This window comes from Balaenoptera borealis (assembly GCF_965194805.1).
Source record: "Balaenoptera borealis genome assembly, chromosome: 6".
NCBI lineage: Eukaryota > Metazoa > Chordata > Mammalia > Artiodactyla > Balaenopteridae > Balaenoptera > Balaenoptera borealis.
The window spans coordinates 39,049,288-39,072,548 of record NC_138863.1 but is presented as its reverse complement, the minus strand read 5'-3'; the positions used below and the strand labels follow the sequence as shown (position 1 = coordinate 39,072,548).

Genomic DNA, 23,261 nt, shown 5'->3' with positions numbered 1-23,261 from the left:
ACCAAATTTATGTGTGGTACCTTTAAGCACTATAGTTCAATTCAGCATCAAGAGGGATCCCACACTCTGTCCTGCAGGAACGGCACATTCGTAATCCCCATCTCACACTCTCTTTGGGGTAAAAGTCTGTTAAACTGACTGGCAGGGAGAATCACCCACTACTTAAATTGTTTTTTTTTCTCTCTCTTTTACTCACTGAGTTCATGTAAATTAAATTCACATAAGATGCAAAACGCCACCATTTCCTACCAACTGGCCACCCTGACAAAGTTTAAAAAGAACCTTCCATGATGGATGGGCACTCACCAATTTCCTTCAGGAATACGTTCCCTGGAGAGTTGACTATATACAGAATCATTATAACTCAAGCCATATTTTCCCACTGGTTTACATTATGGATTTAGTTAAGCCATCCTGTAAGTTATTTCCTTTCCCAAAACGGCGCCCACACTGCTATGTGTTTCCTTTGCATTGTTTCCCATAACCCTGCCAGAGCTGCACGGGCAAAAATAGAAACCAAGGCCTCCGGGACTGAGGCTCAAGGAAGCAGCCTGAGGGGCACTCACCATCACAGCGGGGTTCTTCACCGTGATGCAGGGGGTCGTGGCTCGCAGGGCTCCACTAATGCCGTGGTAGTATTTGAAACAGATTTTTATCTCCGCTGTAAATTGATTGGAGAAAAACAGTAATTTAAACACTGAAACAAGTCCCTTAGGCATCACCTGAGGAAATCCACCTCGCCACCTCTCAGAAAATCCCACTCAGGACTCTTTGAGCGATCCCTTCTTTTCCAGTCAGAGGCAACAGATTATACCAATTCCTGTTTGATTTTATAGGCTTCTCTGAAAATTTCTAAGAACACCCCAAATATATTAGAAAAACAGTGCACAAAAACAACACGCCGAAATATAAGTAGTGTAGAGATAAGAATAAGACTAGCTACCACTCACTGAGGAGCTGCTGATGGACCACAGGGCTGTGTCTCTGCCCCCATTGTTACTGACCCCTCATATCTACCTCGGGAGGCAGAAATTCTCGTCCCCACAGAACAGCTGAAGTATCGAGGTTTGCCGAAGGTCAAACAAGCAAGAAACGACAGAGTCAGGACTCAACCTCCATCAAATGGGGCTTTGCCCCATTCCAAAGCCTTCACTCCTATCCTCTACAATATAGACAGACTGCAGCTGTCAATGGGAATAAAAAAAGAGCAGACTAACAGAGTATAAAAGAATGCTGTAGGAGACTCTGTGGTGAGATGGTCTGGGGACCTGCATTATTTTAATTTCCCAAGTGACTTAAATGTAGCCACTAGTAGGGATCATATTTTGGAACCACCAGTAAATATATATCTACATCTCCACAGGTGTGTACGGGTGTATGTACATATATTGGATATAACTATAGGTGCGTGTGTATGTATATATATCTATACACTATATAATTTGAACTTGATAAAAAGCAATACAAATGTCAATTCTTGTTTTTGGAAAGTAACTACAATTACCATGAAGCCAACAAGTGTCAAAGATAAAACCCAGAGTCACTGAAATTTCTCTGTATACAGAGCATCTGAGTCACTGAAGTTTCCCTGTGAGATGTCTTTTTTCCCAAGGTGTCATTTAATATAGGCAATGACGCTGATGGGCAGGTTGCAGAGGAGAGTCCTAGCCTATAGGAGTGGAGTTACCCTCTCAACTGAGTCACCTGGATTATTAAAGTGGGACCACTCGCTGTGATTCCCCAAGGAAACTAATCTTGCACTGACTTTCCTGACAGCACCAAATGGTCTCCTACAGAGTAACTGGTTTGCTTATTTTAAGAAAAAGATACAATGATTAAAGAGAAATCCTACTTCAGGAACTTATATAGGAATATTTAGGAATATTACATATAAAAATATAATATTATTTCCCATCAATGAAAAAATACTAAATCTCAAAAAAAAAGATCTACCATGGGTAAAATATCGAGTCTTTCCATTACGTACGTTAATCACGATGCAGTGATTCACAACATAGTTGGCCTCATGAAGTGAAAGATCTTTACCACGCCCAGCACTATGCTAGACAGCGCAAGGGAATCAGAGAGAGGTTTCTGGTCTAGCAGGTGTTTTACAGTACAGCTGTTAAGATGACAAAATCCAGAAGAGAAGCACTGAAGAGGCAGAGGGCCAGGTAGAAACGTGGAGATCGTGGAAAATATTCCACGTGAGGGCACAGTGGAGTCAGAAAGGTCTCATGGAACAAACAGAACTCAAACGTTCAGCTGAGAAAAATGGGGTTGGAGAGAGTTAGGAGTGAGTAGTGGCAAAAACAGGGAAGCAGGAATGAGCATGCTGGCTTGAGGACCAGCAAGACGACCTTGGCAGCAATTCTAGCTTTACTATGAATCCCCTGGAGCCCGACATAAGTGACTTGAGTGAGCACTAACACAGGTTTTTGGTGATTATGGAAATGTAATAACTATAGATCTGAGTAAACCACTGTCCCACTTGCTTTCCTTCAAGACCAATAGCATATATTCTGCAAGGACAAAGCTAAGTAACATGCACAAGGCCTGTCAAAGCAGAACAAGCTCGGTGACAGGCGGGAGGACTGAATTCTGCGGGCATGAGCTCATTAGTATCACGTTCTACATGCCGGGAACCAGCAGTCTGTGAATCTGCCTGCAGCAGTGCCTCACAGACCCAGCCAATGGCCAGTCAGTGAGCAGCTTGTTTTTCAATAAAGAGAAGTGCATTTTTACAAGACATCTTCCCCGAACTCCCTCTCAAGTTAGGATGCCACCTCCTCTTTTCTAATGTTTTAATAGTCAGCGAGGTAAAAGACTAGGAAACAAACAGACCCCAAAAAGTGTCTGCTTGTTTTTATCTGTAGATGCTGCTAGCCAGACCAGCTTTGCTAGCTGACCCGTTCTGACTGTTACTTTACTTCTTGCTAAAACAAAAATCTCCAACCCCTGTGATAAATTAGAATCCCTGAAACTATAAGATAAACTCATTCTCATTGTGGACAGCAGATTTTGTGGACATGATCACCAAAAACCGCAGAGCTGGGGCTTCCCTGGTGGCGCAGTGGTTGAGAATCTGCCTGCTAATGCAGGGGACACGGGTTCGAGCCCTGGTCGAGCCCACATGCCGCGGAGCAACTAGGCCCGTGAGCCACAACTACTGAGCCTGTGTGTCTGGAGCCTGTGCTCCGCAACAAGAGAGGCCACGATAGTGAGAGGCCCGCGCACCGCGATGAAGAGTGGCCCCCACTCACCGCAACTAGAGAAAGACCTCGCACAGAAACGAAGACCCAACACAGCCAAAAATAAATAAATAAATTAATTAATTAATTAATTAATTTAAAAAAAAAAAACAAAAAAACCCCCACAGAGCTGACAGCTTCACAATGCTTTACGATTCAGTGTAAAGCCAAGGGGACTTACACAGATCACCAGTTACAAAACCAAATGCATAGGCTGGTCCTGGTCACCAGAGAGAAAAACCCAGTACCAGACAGAACTAGTTGCTTGCACCTCGACTGTTCAGGAGGACACCAGTGGAGACTTCTGCCCCTAAAATAGAGGAATGTTTCATGCTGAGTGGGAGGTTTCATCTTCACATATCATTTAGTGTTTTAGAAGGTCACTCAAGATTTTAAAGAATGGTGTAACTAAGCAACATCCCCTCTGAGGAAGAGAGAGAAGAGAGAGCAGAATTTTGATTAATGTCCCTGAACATTTTAGTTATGAGAAGAGGTAACTGGGAAGACTACTCAAAAGGGCGGAAAAGAGAAGTTGGTATTCATGCTTCTATTTTAGCTACAATTTTAAACTCTAACTGTAAGAGGAGACCAGAAAGCTATTGCTGAGAAACAGATACAAGAACAGGTGAAAGCAAACGTGGGCGTGATGATGGAGCATCAGATAAGGGAGGAGCCACTGGCCACAGGGCCAGCCCTGCTCACAGGCAGGAAAGATGAAGGATACGGACTAAGGAGCACTCTACCTGACAACGGTTTCTCCACAGCCTGATGTGGCAGCTAATTAGGCCTCAAATTATGGAGGGGGAATACATATAACTATTCCTTTGGATTATAAAAAAAGAAGAGTATTTTCTCCAAAGCTACCACTTATAAAAACATGTTGCCTTACTGGGAATATACCCAGACAAAACTACAATTCAAAAAGATACATGTACCCCTATGTTCATAGCAGCACTGTTCACAATAGCCAAAACATGGAAACAACCTAAATGTCCATCGACAGGTGAATGGATAAAGAAGATGTGGTACATATATACAATGGAATACTACTCAGCCATAAAAAAGAACAAAATAATGCCATTTGCAGCAACATGGATGCAACTAGAGCTTATCACACTAAGTGAAGTCAGAAAGAGAAAGACAAATACCATATGATATCACTTATATGTGGAATCTAAAATATGGCACAAATGAACCTATCTACAAAACAGAAACGGACTCATAGAGAACAGACTTGTGGTTGCCAAGAGGGAGGGGGGAAGGGAGAGGGATGGGCTGGGAGTTTGGGGTTGGTAGATGCACACTATTACATTTAGAATGGAAAAACAACAAGGTCCTACTGTATAGCACAGGGAACTCTATTCAATATCCTGGGATAAACCATAATGGAAAAGAATATAAAAAAAGAATGTCTATATGTGTATAACTGAGTCACTTTGCTGTAGAGCTGAGACTGGTACAACATTGTAAATCCATTATACTTCAATAAAAAAAAATGTTGCCTTAGAGGCAGTGAACCAGGAGAAGGGTGAGGCCTCCCACATTAACCTAGAAGGACCTACAGTCTGGGCCAGCTCCCGGAAGGAGGAAAGCATTGCCGAGTGGCATCTTCTCTCTCTCAGGTCCCTTCTGAACAGCAGAAGCCAGTCATGAATCACAGAAATATATTTTGGCCCCTTTCAATAATCTTCTGGACACTTTCGTTTATAGAGTTACTAAAAGATTTAGCTGCCTCTATTTAAATGCTGATAAGACATAGAAAGGCTTTTATTTTTAAAATTTTAACTTACCAGCTTACATTAAATACAAATGAAGAGGTCCCCCAGAGCAAGAGCGTGCCAGCTCCACGTCCACCACAGATGGGGGGGGTGACCACTGTCCAAAGATGGCACTTTGTACTTGTTGGGGGTGACTGGGAAGGTAGAAAGAACTTAAACTTGTTCCCAAGTAAAGGGGTTCCTGTAATTGTGTCATTCTGACATTGCATTTTAAAGCAATCATTCTACCATCTGCCTAAAGGAAGAAAATATTTCCATGTTTGTATATGAATAAAATACTTCTAGAACGATCACATGAAACTGGTAAAACTGATTGCCTTCAGGGAGGGGAAACTGGTGACTGGGGCATGAAGCTGGGGAGATAATTTACTTTCATTTTTGTGTCTTTTTAACATTATACTCTTTTCATCTATTATCTGTTCAAAATTTATTTTTAAAAAGCAATCTCAACTCAGCTACATTAATTCTAGGCACTGGTATAAGATTCCAAGCCCTCTCGGAAAAAGGTTCTACAGGCCACTCCCTGCAAGAAATCGTTTTGTTTCAAAGACTGGGATCTTTGAAACACCATCCATCACCTTAAATAGCTACAAGATTCACTTAGGTAGTAGTTAATAGCTTGCTCCTATTTAGAAAATCTGGATTTTCCTCAAGTTTTAGAAGTTGACTATTTTGAACCATAAAGATGGATGGAATGGAAATGTTCTTCTTCCTTTAATCATTTCTGTTTCATTAAAATAGAATAATCTAAAAAAAAAATCAAGCTAATAGGAATTTATTCGAAAACATGATTTTAACCACTGCCTTTATGCCTTTATTATATTCTTAATATTATGATTCCTACTGATAAGCTCTTTTATTCAGAGGCCACAAGTTGGGAAAGAGTAAACACATTCTAATTCTCATGCTTTTGAGGAAATTTACCCACATTTCTAGGGACGTGCTCACCTGTTTATACGGTGCCGCAGGTTGTCTTCTCTTTAACAAGGGCCAATGCAACCTGAAAGGGCCAGGCCCTCCCCTGCTAAAACTCAGAAAAACAATCTTGAAAGTCAAAGACAGACAATATCAGTATAATGTGGAAGAACCTAATAGGATTAGAGAAGTAACTGGACCTTGTTTTTCTCATTACTTAGTAATGGCAGCTGGACCAATGTTGGAAAGTAAAGAGAAGTAGAAATAGGCAATAAAACGTAAAGTATGCTGGCAGAGAATGAAAAGCACCAAACCTCCATCTAAGGGGCAAAAAGGCCCTTCTGATGTTGGTGGGAAGGGGCTTATGAATGGAGGTTAGAGCAGGGGCTCTGACAGTACAAATAAGAGGCTGAGGCCACCCCTTTCCCCCCACCCAATAAAAAGTCACCCACAAAGGTTCTGTTTGGGCAAGGCACCGCATATTAGAAAGCACGCTAACCTGAGCGCCAATCAGAGATGAGGCTCTCACTTACACAAGCCACATGCACCTCTGCTATGCAGTTTCCTAATCCTGTCCACTTCCTAGGGCTGAGACAGGTAAGGTATGTGAAAGCACTATATAATTCATACAAATGGCAATGTCCTGTTATTATCATTAATGATCACAAAGCAGTTCAGTAAACAGCAATGAAGCTGACTATTTCTAAGCTTATTCACTGATCCAGGAATCAGTGAGTTCTCGAATACTGCCTGGCACAAAGTTGACACTTAGCTAAATACTTCACGATGGTTGGGGACATAGATGGACAGATGAGTAGAAGAAATGAAGGAAGGACAAAAAGCAGGTCTGAATGAATGAATGAATGACCATAGTCTATGAAAGACTATGTAGAATAAAATAGATATCCTAGCATGCCAAGACAATTTCTGAAACCTCTTACATTTCAAAACTCAAGAATACACATTGCCCAGGTGACCCATTCATTTTCTGCAAGCATAAGCTCATTTGAGGAACTGTGACAGTCCTATGACAAGTAAGTGCAGATGAAGCTGATCCTCCTCTCCAATGTCTAGGAAGGTCATTTACTCAGAATTAAACCTGTCTTTGTCGTTCAAATTCATTCCAGTAGGTCCCATAATAATATGTCTGGGCCTCCTGCCTCCTCTGGAGTTTATTCAGATAAACCAAAGCCATCTTTACTTTCAGAAACAGGTTAAATAGTGCTCAAATCCAGGTTTGCCCATGAACTCAGGTCAATTTTCAGAGAATTTACTTTGCTTGGACTTCTGATTAGCTAAAGATAAATTTTCTCTCTGAAGATGAAAGCAAAAATTTTTAAATGTCATAAGTTTTCAAGATCAGAGGCTGAAAACATAGAAGTTTTTAACCCATCCCCCCAATCCCGGTTTTTTTGTTTCACACCATCATCTCCAGAGATTCAAGCAAAACTTCATTATGCTGGGAAGTCCCCTTAGGTCTGCTCTAGCCAGACATGGGGTAAAAAAATTGATGTCTAAGAGATCTAAGAGACACAGACTACACTTACTTCTAAGCACTGATATAAACACCACCTGAGGTTTTTACAATGAATGGATTTTGAAAGGATAGGGATGTGTGCTGGGGGAGATCCCATTCTGATGAATGAAGATAAACTTATTCTAAAGCCAAATCTTTCTGTAATTCCTATTCACTGTCTTTCACTTTAACTTATACAACTTTTCTCAGTCCTTAAAAATGCATTACTAAATATTTCCAGTTTTACAACCATGCTACACAATACCCCCAATTTTGTGTGTGAAGAATTAAGGTGGAAATGCTAAATTAGAGGAGAAAAGCAAAAGCATTCTCAATTCCTAGCTTCAATATCAAGCCCATTTCTGTTAAATACTAAGACTGAGATGTAAAGAAAAAATTGTGTCATGCCAGAGATGTTTATTATACCCTAATCAGACAGGACATTATGAATCTCTAATTCATACTTCATGGAGAAAGAAAATCAATCATGTCAAGTGGGATACTCTGTAAATGGGTTTTTTATACATAATGTTACAAATTATAGCAGTGTGTGGTACTGATTTCTTCCCAGGTGTTCACATGAGCCCCATAATGTGAATCTGCGCACTCCATCAACAGGCAACCATTCCTAGCCGTCTTCAGCATTTTAAAACAAACAGGAAGGTTGCTTTGCCTTTTTCCCTGAAGTTCAGTTGGCAATACTTCTCAGCTAGATCATCCTCTTAAGCCCTGGGATCTTTTCAAAGGAGGAATTACACTGAAAGTAAACCCAGCTATTTCCCATTCCATTTTCACCAGATTCTTTTATCACTTATTTTCCTCATTACTTAGTAATGGCAGCTGGACCAATGCTGGAAAGTAAAGAGAAGTAGAAATAGGCAATAAAAACAAATCACCCATAATCTCACCTCCCAGATACAACCCTTGTTCACATTTTGGCAAATCTCCTTCCAGACTTTTTCCTACATGCTGTATTAGCTGGAATTATGGTGTATGTGTCTGCTTCCCGCTTATTGTTATATCATGAGCATCTTCCCTTAAAAACTACATTCCATGTAAGGAGAAAATCTAGCCAGAAATTGAACTATGAAAAAAAAGACAGCCCTTAGAGGACAGAAGTGGGATTCGAGAAAACTATGAAATGCTGACCTACCAGTAAGGATGGTCAAAGAAATTATCTGGTGTCTTTCATGGCAATTCAAAATAATAGACGTTAATCTTTTAAAATGACTTTTTATATTATAGAAGTTTTACATGTTTCAAAAAAGACATGCTTACATCAGATTTCCATTTAATCAAACTTACTTTATATTTTATGGTTTAATAACTACCATTCTTAAGTACCAGTATCCACACACTCTCTTTCTTATATTAAATCCCTTGCCTATAGAAAATTTAATTCTTACACAGAGCTAAACAGCTCAGAAAAATTTTAAAGAGCTCATTTTTTTCTACATTAAAGAAAAATAAATTCTGTAAATGTAGAAGTTAACCTGGACCAACTAGTAAATCATTTATATATATAATACTATATATAAGTACTATATATAAGCATTTGTATTTATAAGTAAGTATCAATATAAATCAGATCAACTGGATAATGGTTATCTGCAGTCAATTTCTGATTCCTAGTAAATGACCTCTATGGCAGTGTGCCCCACACTATCTCATCTACACTTGGAAAGACCAAGACCCAAATGCAAAACTTATTCTCCTGCTGGGAAAAATAATAGTGAAGTATTCTACGGGCAAATAAAATTCTTAGATTAACTGAAATCTTGAAGTATTCTTTCTGCTCCTTGTAATTAATATAATATTAATTATAAATGAGATATAAGGGTATATAAAAATGTGTAAAGTATTAAAATAACCATACATAATTTATATACCATACATTCATCAGGTACATTTTACACACACAAGTTTTTCAAATTATATGAACATTCTCTAATGAGTATTTTCCAAAACAATATATTTTCCAGTTTGGGGCAACATGGCATACATGTATAAACCACAGCCCAAAACCTTTACAATAAAATTCAGGAAAGACTCCATAGATTTCTGCATACTTCTGCAATGTTCAATCACAAACTTATATTTCACACTTAGTTACTTACGCTCCATGAAATAGGGCCCAGGCTCAATTCTCCATACAATTTGTCCTTTTTGTGTTCCAGTTACACCCCTGTTTTTAGAATCCCAGAAGTTGGCTGGAGAATTCTCATCTGAAAAAAACAAAGAAACACTTTTTAATCTTAATTATAACCTCTTTGTCTTTCCTTAGCTCAAAGACTAATACAAGTTCTAAAATAAATGGAAAAAAAATAAAGGGGAAATATTAATGAACGCTATTGTTAATGACTTACTTCCTCCCAGCAGATTACCCTGAATTTCTACACTTGCATTTATACAAGAGAATTAGGGAGGAGGGTGGGAAGGTGGAAAGGAGATGGCACGTCCGGGCTTGGCCAGGTTGGTCACTGTTGCCAAAAGACAAAACTGCAAAGAACAAAGGGTACGATTGCTCGTCAACCAGCAATGAGATGATATATAAGAAAGGGGTTGGGTGAGCTCCCATCTATAAAATCCTTTATCAAAAGAAAAGGAAGAGTAAGGCCAGACACTATAAAACTCTTAGAGGAAAACATAGGCAGAACACTCTATGACATACATCACAGCAAGATCCTTTTTGACCCACCTCCTAGAGAAATGGAAATAAAAACAAAAATAAACAAATGGGACCTAATGAAACTTCAAAGCTTTTGCAGAGCAAAGGAAAGCATAAACAAGACGAAAAGACAACCCTCAGAATGGGAGAAAATATTTGCAAACGAAGCAACTGACAAAGGATTAATCTCCAAAATTTACAAGCAGCTCATGCAGCTCAATATCAAAAAAACAAACAACCCAATCCAAAAATGGGCAGAAGATCTAAATTGACATTTCTCCAAAGAAGATATACAGATCGCCAACAAACACATGAAAGGATGCTCAATGTCACTAATCATTAGAGAAGTGCAAATCAAAACTACAATGAGGTATCACCTCACACCAGTCACCATGGCCATCATCAAAAAATCTACAAACAATAAATGCTGGAGAGGGTGTGGAGAAAAGGGAACCCTCTTGCACTGTTGGTGGAATGTAAATTGATACAGCCACTATGGAGAACAGTATGGAGGTTCCTTAAAAAACTAAAAATAGAACTACCATACGACCCAGCAATCCCACTACTAGGCATATACTCTAAGAAAACCATAATTCAAAAAGAGTCATGTACCACAATGCTCATTGCAGCTTTATTTACAATAGCCAGGACATGGAAGCAACCTAAGTGTCCATCGACAGATGAATGGATAAAGAAGATGTGGCACATATATACAATGGAATATTACTCAGCTGTAAAAAGAAACAAAATTGAGTTATTTGTAATGAGGTAGATGGACTTAGAGTCTGTCATACAGAGCAAAGTAAGTCAGAAACAGAAAAACAAATACCGTACGCTAACACATATATATGGAATCTAAAAAAAAAAAAAAATGGTTCTGAAGAACCTAGGGGCAGGACAGAAATAAAGATGCAGACATAGAGAATGGACTTGAGGACATGGGGAGGGGGAAGGGTAAGCTGGGACAAAGTAAGAGAGTGGCATGGACATATATACACTACCAAATGTAAGATCAATAGCTAGTGGGAAGCAGCCACATAGCACAGGGAGATCAGCTCAGTGCTTTGTGACCACCTAGCGGGGTGGGATAGGGAGGGTGGGAGGGAGACGCAAGAGGGAGGAGATATGGGGATATATGTATATGTATGGCTGATTCACTTTGTTATAAAGCAGAAACTAACACACCACTGTAGAACAATTATACTCCAATGAAGATGTTAAATTAAAAAAAAAAAAAGAAAAGGAAGAGCAAAGCTGGTAGAATATAACAGAATCAAGATGGGATGAAACAAAGGGACATTGAGCTATGAAACTGAGTCAAGACACAGCACAGGTTGGCCATGGACAGTGTTCAGGAGACACCAACTAAGTTATCAGGTTGGCTAGGACAATCGTTTACAAAAGGTCGGTAGCAGTAGACCTTGAGTCAATACAAGAAAAGGAAAGAGGAAGAAGGACAGAAAGAACAGATCCAAAGAACAGCCTGAAAGTAGCATTCTCCAAGCTCTCTGACCTCATGGCACTAAGAAGATGGTAATATTTGTAGGACACACTGGAGTACATGAAAGAGACACTTACAACTTAAGATTATAGTTGGGGTGCTCTGGCTGCCCCAGGCTCTGCCCCACCCTGAAGGCGGAAGGGATTCACATTCTTTAACTTGCTCACATCACACTAGTTTGAAGTTCTGTCCTAGGGCCCTGGAATAGGAAATGAAACTAAAAACATGAAAAAGAGACCATTCAGAGTTTTATAGGTACACAAAAATGTGTGCAGAGATACTGGCTCTTAAAATCAGATGTACCTTATTTGCTTCCCCAAATCCCTTTCCCAGGAGGGAAGATTAGGGATACACTTTAACTGAGAGCTGGAATTAAGCCAACAGGGTGAAGTAAGAGATCCACTAAAATAAGAGAGAGGAGAGAAAAGGTCCCAAGCCCAAGAGAATAGTCCTGAGAAGAAAAACCACACTTCTTATGAGCATAAAAGAAACAGAAAGTGGGCCAGGTGAGGGGGTCGGATAATCCAGTTCCACTGGATTTCAATCCAGTGGTTGTCCTTGGGGCCCACTGGTTTCATCACATTGAGAAGTCAAAGAAGTTTGGGAGGAATGGTCCTTTCCTGCTATCTGTAATCAGCACAGTATAAGTCAAAGATTCTTTATTGTGAAAAGGCCAAGAAGCAGCCACTGTTCTTGTAAGAATGGAAAGGCATAACTGATTCAGGGCATCACCTCCCCTCGTAGATAAACAACGCAAGGTGATCCACTCCATTCCATCACAAAAATAGAACCACAGCACTGATATTTAGAAGGCATTCAGACAATCACCTAAAACTGGATTTGAAAGATGTCATGTGGCTCCTCAGGGCAGATCCTGCTCACTGCCTATCCCTTGATCCTCTTCCTTGTCAACTGAACCCCAATTCTGTCCAAGGTAACAATGTGCTCAGTTAAAAATAGATGTCTCTCCAGAATCCCTTGCAGCTAAGAGTGGCATGTGGCCAGTGAGACGTAGTAGAATTCTACTGGTTGGGACTTCTGGGAAAGCTGTTATTTTTCTGATTGATAAAAGGACAGACTCAATAATCTTTTTGTTCTCCCCCCTCCCCTCTCCTTAGATGAGCGCCACATACTAAGAATGGCAGAGAAAGAAGCTGGAAGCATCCATGATGATCCTTTGAGCCCTGAATGGCCTTCAGGCTTTTTGCTACCGAGGCAAAAATAAATTCCTATTTACTTAAGCTCCTGTGGTTGGGTTTCTGTTACTTGCAGCTGAACACAATTCCTAATAGACACAACTACCATCCTAAAAATCACTCACTGAGGGGCTTCCCTGGTGGCGCAGTGGTTGGGAGTCTGCCTGCTGGTGCAGGGGACACGGGTTCGAGCCCTGGTCTGGGAGGACCCCACATGCTGTGGAGCGGCTGGCCCCGTGAGCCACAATTACTGAGCCTGCGCGTCTGGAGCCTGTGCTCCGCAACAGGGGAGGCCGCGATAGTGAGAGGCCCGCACACCGCGATGAGGAGTGGCCCCCGCTTGCCACAGCTGGAGAGGGCCCTCGCGCGGAAATGAAGACCCAACGCGGCCATAAATAAAAATAAATAAATAAATAAAATTTAAAAAAAAAAAAAGCAAGGAACATGACTTTAAAAAAAAAAAAAATCACTCGGTGATTTAGATGCATCATGCCTGACTTGACCCAGAATTGCTGAGATGGCATCACTTCTCCAGGTTAGACAACAAAGGTAGTTTCTTCCTTTCTAAAACATACTGGGCAGAGCTGCTGGCATAGGGACAGGGACTCTCATGTTTTCACAAACAAATGTATTGTATTAGCTGTTGCTCACATGCAAGGTGCTGGACCCTGCAGGGAACAGAACACAGACACAGGGAGTAGAAGGTGTCAAAATGCTTTTTTTAAAAAACACGGCTATGCACATGGAACATTTTCTGAAAATACTGTTGTGTCACTTTCCTCTTGAGGCCTCAGGAAAGATGAGGCAACATCAAATCTCATTTTAAGGAGCATGCATTAGGATCACAATGATAAAAAGCAACATTAATAAATTTGTACTTGTTAAAGTGTGACCTCTCTGTAAGAGGGTTTGCACTTCTGCTATTACTAAACTTTTTCTCCCCAAGCCATCAGTTAAGTCAAACCAAGTACACACTTCTGACATAATGACCCTGAGAAGATGGGGCACTAAGGAGCAGAAATAGGAGGGGGTGGGGGTAATGGGATGAGGAGATATCGTGAGAGGACTGAGCTCCACACAGAAGTGATGCCTGAGGCTTGACACAACCCCTTACATGTTCCCTGGAGGAGAATTTTGACAGAGAACCAGTGCCAGCATCTCTTGTCCCAAGAAAGGCCACTAATAACCTTTCCTTTGCCAGTTATATTCACTTTGAGGTAGAAATACTGCACTGCACGAATATCTATCCTTGGTCTCAGAAGTTGGAAATAAGCGAGGATGAGTTATGGGTGCTTCCTCCCCAGACCCCTCACCAAGAAAGAGACCTAGAGTTACGGGTTCGGTTCACCCACCAGCTCGTGTGGGTTGGGATAAAACATGTATCTCTGACTTTTACTCCTATCATTGGTTCATAGGTTATGTGGACAACTCCATTTGGTTAAATATAAGATATTTAAAGAAATAAAGGCTAGCCCCTTGAAGCAAAATGTCGAAAATGTACCATGAGTATTCAGGCCCATAGGGAACTCAAATGTCGCATATATGATGAGAAATGGGTCAGAATTAGGATGAACAGGCCCAGAGCAGAAGCTTGATGGGTCTGTTCTGATTTTTTTTTTTAAGCCCAGATGCCATAGCAAGAAACAAATCTGTAAACCTTCATGGGGAAGGTCTTATTCCCCACCAAGCATAGTGTCTGTCATTTAGAAGTTACCCAAGTTGGTTAATATTCTGGTTATTCTAGATGGAAATCTTTCTCCAATGAGATTATGTTTCTGAAAATTCATCATCCCTGACAGATACTAGCACTCCTGCTACTGAGTGGCAGCTATTCTTAACTGAAAATGTAAAATCCTTAGAAATAAACCAGTGTGGTGGCATAGAGTTCAAATTACTTTGTGGCGGCTCTCACAGTCTCCCCCACAGCTCCAGCTCCTACTGACGCGAGCCAGCAGAGCTCTGACCAGCCTCGGTGGCACCATTCTAAAAAATACCTAGAATGACTCATCCCTTGTCTTTGTTTCAAGAAGACCAATTTTAACTTGTCCTTCAGACTAAACCTTTTTTCCTTAAGTAGGTTAACACCTTCATTTAGGTTGCAATCCATTCTAGGCTAGCCCAAGAACATCTTTTCAGTGACAGCATTTCTCTGCTCAGGTCTATTTTTTATGGATATTGGAGGACAGAATATTTTTTCCCAGATTGTGTAAGTTGTTTTTCTTCACCCTCATTTAACATCTGTATTAGATGACTCAATCTTTTTAAAATGCCCCCACTCCAAATACGAAAAATAACTGAGTATAAAAACAGTACACCAAAGAAAGGCTTCTAAATTCCCTACATGTATCGTATAGACATAATTATACATCTATTTCTTCCTTTAACTGAATGAAGATTCTGATAGATCAAAGAAATGTCATTGGTCTTTAAAGCCAATTATCAATTTTTCCATTTACACTTGGCCACTTCCCTTCCCCATTTCTCTTAAGAGCTATTCAAATCTGTCTCACTGTCCTCACATCCTCTAATTTCCACCCTCTGACTTACAGCAGGGTACCACACACACTATGGCATCTAGAACATGGAGGACATCAAGCCCCATTTCCCTGGTTTCTCCCTCTCCCTACTGCCATCTTTTCTGAACCCACATGTATTTCTTGCTTTCTTGTCCAGGGTTTTACCCTCCATTATGGTGGTGCCCTTGACTCAAACCCTTCCATCAGTCACCTTCTCTCACCTTGACCTTTAGCTTCTTCCTCTCAACCGAGAAACATGTCAGCTTCCATGAGACATATTTGTCTGCTTTTGCTCTTTGACCATTGCCTTCCTTGCCCCCTTTCCCACCCACATTTTTATTTCCCTTCTTACTAAGATTAAAATATCTGTTATAGTTACAATGGAGTCTGTATTCTAGGAGTGTATGTTCTAGATACTTAGGTAACTTTGTAGCTGTAATATAATTACAAAAAGAAACATTGAAGATGTTTAATTCATGTACCTAAATATCTTTTCTAAATCTAATTTTGTTTGGCAGGGTTTATATGAAGCTTGTCCACTCATGTCTCTTACATATTCTTTGTTCTCTTGTAAATCTAGTTGGCAGTACATGTTCTGTAAATAAAAAGGCAAAGCACACACCCAAAAAGCCCTAAAATCCTTCTAATATAATTTTCATTCCTGTTTGTGAATATTGTGGGAACATGATCAAGAAAACTTTTGAAAATCTTTACTCTTGCCTTGTTTTAGCAATCCATGATACTTTCCGAAAATGATTTCATTTAGTGTTTTTTAAAATTACAGTTGACCCTTGAACAAAGGCAGGGGTTAGGCACACCGCCCCTCTCTGAAGTAAAAACTCGACATACAACTTATAGTCAGCCCTCTGCATACGGATGGGGTTCCTCCTTACCCGAGGGCAGCTTCCGCATCTGCGATTCAACCAACCATGGATCACATGGTACCGTAGTATTTACTATTGAAAAAAAATCCGTGTATAAGTGGACCTGAGCAGTTCAAATCCATGTTCTTCAAGCATCAACTGTACTCTTCTAGGGCTATTCCAATTAAGTTTTTTTTAATACTGGAATTACTTATGTTAAGTCTGCTTCTCCAAGGGAGAAACAAAGTGTTCGGACCCAGAAGTAAAGGAGTAGGGATATAAGATTACACCACACAGAACTAACTCTCTTCTGTTAACTGCAGAGTATAGTAGCTCAGAGAATTTTCTCAGAAATTTGGTTAATTAGGTGAGAAATAGTCCTCTTCCCTTAATGAGAACCACATGATTTTACCTTGGGGTCTTAAACAAAATCTCTATATAAGCAGATTTACCAACATCTCCTGCACATTCAGTAGGTCACAAATCATCATTGGCTACCTTCCCCTTTAGCTAACTGATCCTCTGGGGCAACGATTGCCCAACTCCATTGCTCACAATGAATATCCTGGGGGCTCCTTCAAAAATGCTGATTTTGATTCGGTAGGTTTGAGTCGGGATGCAGGAATTTGAATTTTAGGAAGCACCCCAACCAGGTGATTCTGATACAGGTACTACAAACACCTCACATGGAAAAAATCTGTTCCATGGTAATTTCCAGGGAAACTGAGCAATCATAGCAATGCTGTGGACCATGCACATCTCATTGACCACTGTCCCTCTCATTTGCTAGCTTGTTCCTTTCCTTCCTTCCTCCCTCTTTCCCTCCCTTCCTTCTTTCATTTGAATGGCATTTATTGACTGTCTTATGAAGGTCAGGAACATCCATTTCCTGCCATAAGGAGTTGGCAGTACAGTAGGAGAAGACTGGCATATAAGGTACAATGCAATGTTAAAAGTGCTATGATAGAGGTGTGCATACTTTATAAAGTGTTAAAGGAGAACCGAAGGGGAATGATTAGCATTCCCTGTGACCATGTATAATGACTATGGCTCTGGATCTCTCAAGTTTGAGTGTCTTTGGGAGATGCATATGGAGATATCCTTTCAGAGGTCTACACATTTAAGCCAGTCATTAAGGTATCCCATCCATTCCTTTGCTTCGCTATTCTCTAGACATATTGTTTTGTCTCCCAAGGTTCATTTTTCAGTTCCATAAATGGTCATCAGAAGCAACAAACAAGTGACATATTTAGAGCTGAATTCAGTGGTAAAAGTTACTGTTGTTCTCTAGGTGCCATGACATTATCATTTTCTTACTTGGAAAAATAGGATTAATTATATTAACTTACAATATGATTGTAAAGAGTAATTTTTAAAAATAAATGAATTCTTTTTAAAATGCCACAAAAACCTAAAATAACGTAAGCATAACGTCTTCTATGCATCAAACTCTTCCTTCCTTGTAATATTTCACACACAGAGATCAGTGTGAAAATAATCTTTTAAAGATTAATTTTTTTTCTGTACATGACTTTTGGATTGCAGAAATGTCCTGTGAATAGGCATATACAGGAGACATGGCCAGACATATTAAACATATCCAAAATAATTGGGATTTGGAAATGTTTCTATGTCTATATTAATATTTCCAAAACCTCCATACAGTACTGGAGATAAAATAGAAACAAAAAAGGTATTCAAAGTCCTCACTATTCTATCAGTCAACCTAGGGGAGTTGAAAAAAGATAAGAAATTTTGTAAGAAAGATGCCATGTGACAGACCGTGACAGATGAAAAATGATGTTTACAAATGTTCTTTTGCTTTAAAGTAATTCCTCCCTACATTTTCTTGAAAAATGGCATAAACATCTAACTTGATTTTAAATTACTTTTTGGATAAAAATTGAATATACCCATGTCCTGCGGTTGGATCATAAAGAGGCCTGGCTTTCTTCCAGCTACACTCAGAAATTAGATGCCTTGTCTAGGATTTGGGATTTAGAGCAATCCTAAGCTACAATTTGAATCAAAATGATCATTCTAGACCTGGGCAAAAACACATCTTCACAGGGGCTGCCTGACTGTTAAAACTTTGCAAATTCACCTGCATGTGCTAGGCAAGTTATGGAATCCCACTAGGCAAGTTATGGGAGAGCAAAACTCTGACAATGGCTGAGATCTGAACTACATTGCAGGTGGGTGAGGGGGTGACCCTTTACCACTGATTGTACCAAACAGAGCACCAATCTTATTAAGTGCTATGAGCATTCACGCACAAACTTCATGAATTGGCACACTTGGCATTTGTTTTTAACCCAATGTCCCTAGATGCCCCATTCTGTACACTGACACCCTCCCTGGATGGAAAAAAAAGGAGTGTGAGTATCCGACATATTTAGGGATTGCAGTGATGACACCATGCTATCAAATGAGAATGCGCCCACTGCCACTAGAATATTTTCTTATATTGATAGATACCAGAAAGGTTTGCTGATTATAATGTGCCGGAGATGAGAGAAAAAGACACTGGCACATTACAGGACAGAAAAAGCAACAGAGGCTGAGAAGACCCCCTGGCAAGTCGGTAAAGTCTGGCCTTGGGGATATTTGCACTGAAGGGCGTGTGCCCCGCTAAGAAGGGAGCTGGCGAGGGGGGCTGGGGGGAGTGAGGCGCATATACTGATTCAGTGTCACTCACACCGCTGTATGAGAGAGGTGTGCTATTGTTGTCTCCTCTACGGGAGGCCTCACCAGGGGTGGTGCAGCCCAATCTGAAGAATGTTATATGCTTCAGTAGATCCAGGCTGGGTGACATAACTTATAGCCAAGTCCTAACCACACCCCTGAGGGGTCTCCTCAACATTCAGACCTCCAGACGTGCTAGGCAGAGGCAGGAGGCCCTGCTAAGCAACTTCCTGTATAAAATACCTGATCCTAAACTAGTCAATTAAACACCCATTTGACAAGGGGGGAACCACCAACAGACCAGTGAGAAGAAACACTTGGCTTCATTTTAGCAAATACCTCTCAAGAGTTTCAGTCAGAGAGGGTTTACAGAAGAATTCACTTTAAACATAGGTAATGTTTACATATTGAAAATGTCTTACCTCTTGTTCATTGGATCCCTGTTTCTTTCAGAGTAAAATTCAAAGTCTTTTTGGAGGTTAATAGTGCCCTACAGGATCTGGCAGCCCCCTTCCCCACCCCCCAAAAAATTAGAGCTCTGAGCTCATCTTTCCCTACCCTCTCCCCCTCCCCGCTTGCTCCACTCCAGCTGCACTGGACTCCTTGGTAATGAAGGGAGTTGAGAGTATGCCAGGCCAAAATATGCCACTTTGAGCTGAAAGCAATCAGCTCTCTGCTCTCCCCCTTTATGTCTAAAAGCAAGACATAAATTTCCATCTGTAAAGGTGTCTCCCTCTCCCATACCAGGAAGAGTAAGATGACTCTTAATCACTATTCATCAATGGAGAAGGAACCAACTTCAGTCTGCGTAACAAACCTTCCTGAACAACCCTTATCTTCCATTAGTTTCCCCCATATATTTACCTTCCCACAATTTACCACCCACAGAAGCCAACCCCCCTTCCTTTGTCTAGTTACTTCTCCACAATTTATTGTCCTTTGTTAAAGTAGCATATAAGCCCCTGAGTTTAACCACTTCTTTGGGTCTTCATTTTATATACAAGAAGGCTTCATGCAAGTAGAAATAAAAATTTTAACACCTATTAAAATTTGTATCCCGTTTTTCCTGTTAATCTGTCTTTTGTCCGTCTGATTTGCAGGGCCAGTAGTCAAACCTAAGAGAATAAAGTTTTTTTCCTCCTTTACAATATCCTCAAAGTTCTGGTCAGGATTCTGCCTCAGGGTCCACCTGTCTGAAACTTTCCCCCAATATATCCTTATGCATCAATCCTCTCCTTAAATTATTTTTCTTTTTTGTTTTCATATCACTGTCTCAATGAAATCTACCCTGACTGCCCGGTTTAAAACTACCCTGTCTCCAGCATTCCTGGACTATCTTACTCCGCTCAATTTCTTTTCTATAACCCTATCACCATCTAACATCCTATATAATCTACTTACACTTCTTGTATATTGTCTTTCTCTCTAGAATGTAAACTCCAAGAGGTCAAGGACTTTTGTCTATTCTGTTCACTGATGTATCTCAAGTAACTAGAACAATACCTGGCACATAGTAGGTGCTCATATTTGGTTGAACAAAAGATGTTGTCATATCTTCTTTTAATTATGATGATATGGCATTAACTGAATATCAGTATTATATTGTTAAAATATACAAAGGAGGAAAATAAAATTCTCACCAAGGAATACATAAAGCCTTTTTAAAGAGATCTCTGTCCTGTTCAAAATAGAGAACAAGGACAATATTGCAAATTCCACACTAAGCTTTATTAGACTAACTTAAGATCAATTTATTTAAACTCTCAATCTTTATAACAAGAATTTCTAATTAATTCAATCACATTGCTATGCTGAGCTGACATTCAACTTTGTTTATAGCTTATAATCCATCATACCAATGCACAAAAAGATGAACTAGCTTCCTTAAGATCGCATAACCAGTTTCTGGTAAAAGCCTTTGAAACATCTTAAACAAGTTTTTTCCTGATGAAGGCTTTCAGAGCATTTCTAAATTAACATTTACTTTTTCCCCAACTGAATACTGTCCTATATAGAACATAGGAAACTCAAATTCTTTGATAATACCTCAAATGAAAAAATTATTAAAAGTTTACTTATATCCAACAATCTATTTAATTTGGCTACTCTAAAAATTTATAATAAATATCATTGTGAAAACAGAATATGCAACTGGTAATAGTTTTAGCCAATTTCATGTTAGAAATATCAGCAGGAATTTGGTGACCTTTATAAAATTTGAGGCTTAAAAATTTCCAATGTCTTCATGAAGTACACATTGCTGTCAGAACATAATTTTCCCCATCACAGTTTGCATGGCTATATTTCCTCCAGCGATTACACTTTAACAATGAGAATGTAAGCCTCAGCTCTTTCAAAGGGTCAAGCATGGTCAGCACATGGTAGCTTGGTAAACACCTTGGCACATGATTCTCTATTGGGCCCTTTATGAATATTCTATAACAATGACACTAAAATGCCTCAATCCCCTTCCTGGTACCAAAGCTGACAGATCAGAACAAGACTTCATATTGCTAAAGAAATTTCATGAGAGAGAGTAGGTAAGAGATCTTTTTCTAAAGGTCCATCATGTGGGGCAAGGTGATGACAGGCTAACAAGAGTTAGAAGGAAGACTTTAAGGCCTAAAAACAGAAAGAAAACAATTACAGAAGTGATGATGGAAATGAAAATCACTTAAAATTAATTCAACAAATATTTACCGAGCATCCCCTCTCTGCCAGGCCATATTCTAAGTGACAGGGATCCTAGGGGGAATAAGAGAGGGAAAGTCCCTCTCCTTGTGGAGATTTTGGTCCAATGGGAAAAGCGATGAATAATCAGACACAAAATAATGTATGTGTCAGGTAGTGTAGTAGAGACAACGTAATGTCAGGTGGTGGTGACATGGGTTGAAGAAAGACAGCCAGGGAGCAGGAGGGGGAGAGAGGGTGGTGGGAGAGTACTATTTTATGTCGGTTGATGAGGGAAACATTTGAACAGGGCCTTGAATGAAGTGAGACTGCTTTCCACTGGGAGATTTGGGAAAATGCAAGGACCCTGAAACAAGACAAGCCCACTGTGTTCCTAGGAACAACAAAGTGATGCAGAGTGAAGGATGAGGCCAAGAGTGGGAGAAGATGAGATCAGAGAGACAGGCAGGGCCAGCTTGTAGATGGTGTAGTATGGCTTTTGTTTTTAGGTACACATCATTTATTACAGGTGCAATGGAAGTAGTATACTGCTTGATAATGGTGTTACCAGGCTGTGGCTGCTGTGTGATGCTAAGATCCCAGAACTTCAAGAAACAGCAGGCCAGAGTTTAAATTCCATTTTTCCCATTTACAGAATTTATGACCTTGGGCAAGTCTTAAAACTGCAAAGACTCCATTTCTTTATTCTATAAAATGATAGTGGCGCTCCTAGCTCAGAAAGCTGTGAGGAGGACATGTGTACAGGATGTGAACCTGGTTCATATTAGGAGCTATTATACACGTGTAGGTGTTTATTTCATCCTTTTTAAAGAGTGCTATGTTTTTAAAACTCAAAAGCACAATTCCTCAACTTCTTTCCTTTTAAATTTTTTAATTTATTTCCTTTAAAGACATTGTCTTATTCTGATTTTTCATAAATAAATTAAAACAAAAGCATAGTTATTTTTATGTTTTTGGAGACTCTGCTTTCTTAAGCAATGGATGCCAAACGACCAGGCAGCAAAAGTGCAGGCCGTATGTACAGTAATTGTACATTATGCCATGTAGCACAGTCTCCCACACACAGTATCTGAATACTGCCCAGTTCTTGGGCGGAGGGTCACGCAAAGCTGAAAGTTCTGTCAATGAGCTTTAAGCCTGGCTTAATAAAGAGTCAGGCAGAGGTGCCCTCATCTCCCTACACAATAAATCCAAGACTTTGAATACAGTTTCAACTTGGGAATCTCTGGCACAGCACTGGGTATAAAAAGTTATCAGGAATTATAATGTTTGGACTATATATCCTCCTTTCTTTCCTCTATTTTTTAAAATACCATGCATACACTAAGCTCTCACTCATAGGTAATTCCTTCTAATGCTAAGTGAAGTTTAAAAGCAACCTCTATATCTTCCAGGATGTTACTTTTACATTGCATATGATAACTGAAGATTCTGAGAAATGTACCATTATAAAATATAAGTTTAGTACCAAATCATCCTTTGGTTCAGGGTAAATTACTCCTTTGATCTTAATGAGCTTATATAATAAGGACTGGAAACTGTAATAGATAACTTTATTTAAAGAAGGAGGTTGCCGGGCTTCCCTGGTGGCGCAGTGGTTGAGAATCTGCCTGCCAATGCAGGGGACACGGGTTCGAGCCCTGGTCTGGGAGGATCCCACATGCCGCGGAGCAACTAGGCC

At 40.0% G+C, this 23,261-nt stretch overlaps 1 protein-coding gene across 10 annotated transcripts in view; it reads right to left on the bottom strand.

Annotated features, from left to right (window-relative positions):
* Positions 1 to 23,261, bottom strand: part of HECW2 (HECT, C2 and WW domain containing E3 ubiquitin protein ligase 2) — a 433,539-nt gene that overhangs the window by 179,788 nt on the left and 230,490 nt on the right. For all 10 annotated transcript variants that reach the window (XR_014246124.1, XM_082397296.1, XM_082397294.1 and 7 more), the window contains 2 exons: positions 9,578 to 9,685; positions 567 to 661 (listed from right to left, as the gene is read on the bottom strand). Coding sequence is in view for 9 of the 10 variants with exons in the window: in XM_082397296.1 (XP_082253422.1) it covers positions 567 to 661; positions 9,578 to 9,685 (203 nt within the window). In the remaining variant the exon portion in view is untranslated. The remainder of the gene's footprint in view (positions 1 to 566; positions 662 to 9,577; positions 9,686 to 23,261) is intronic.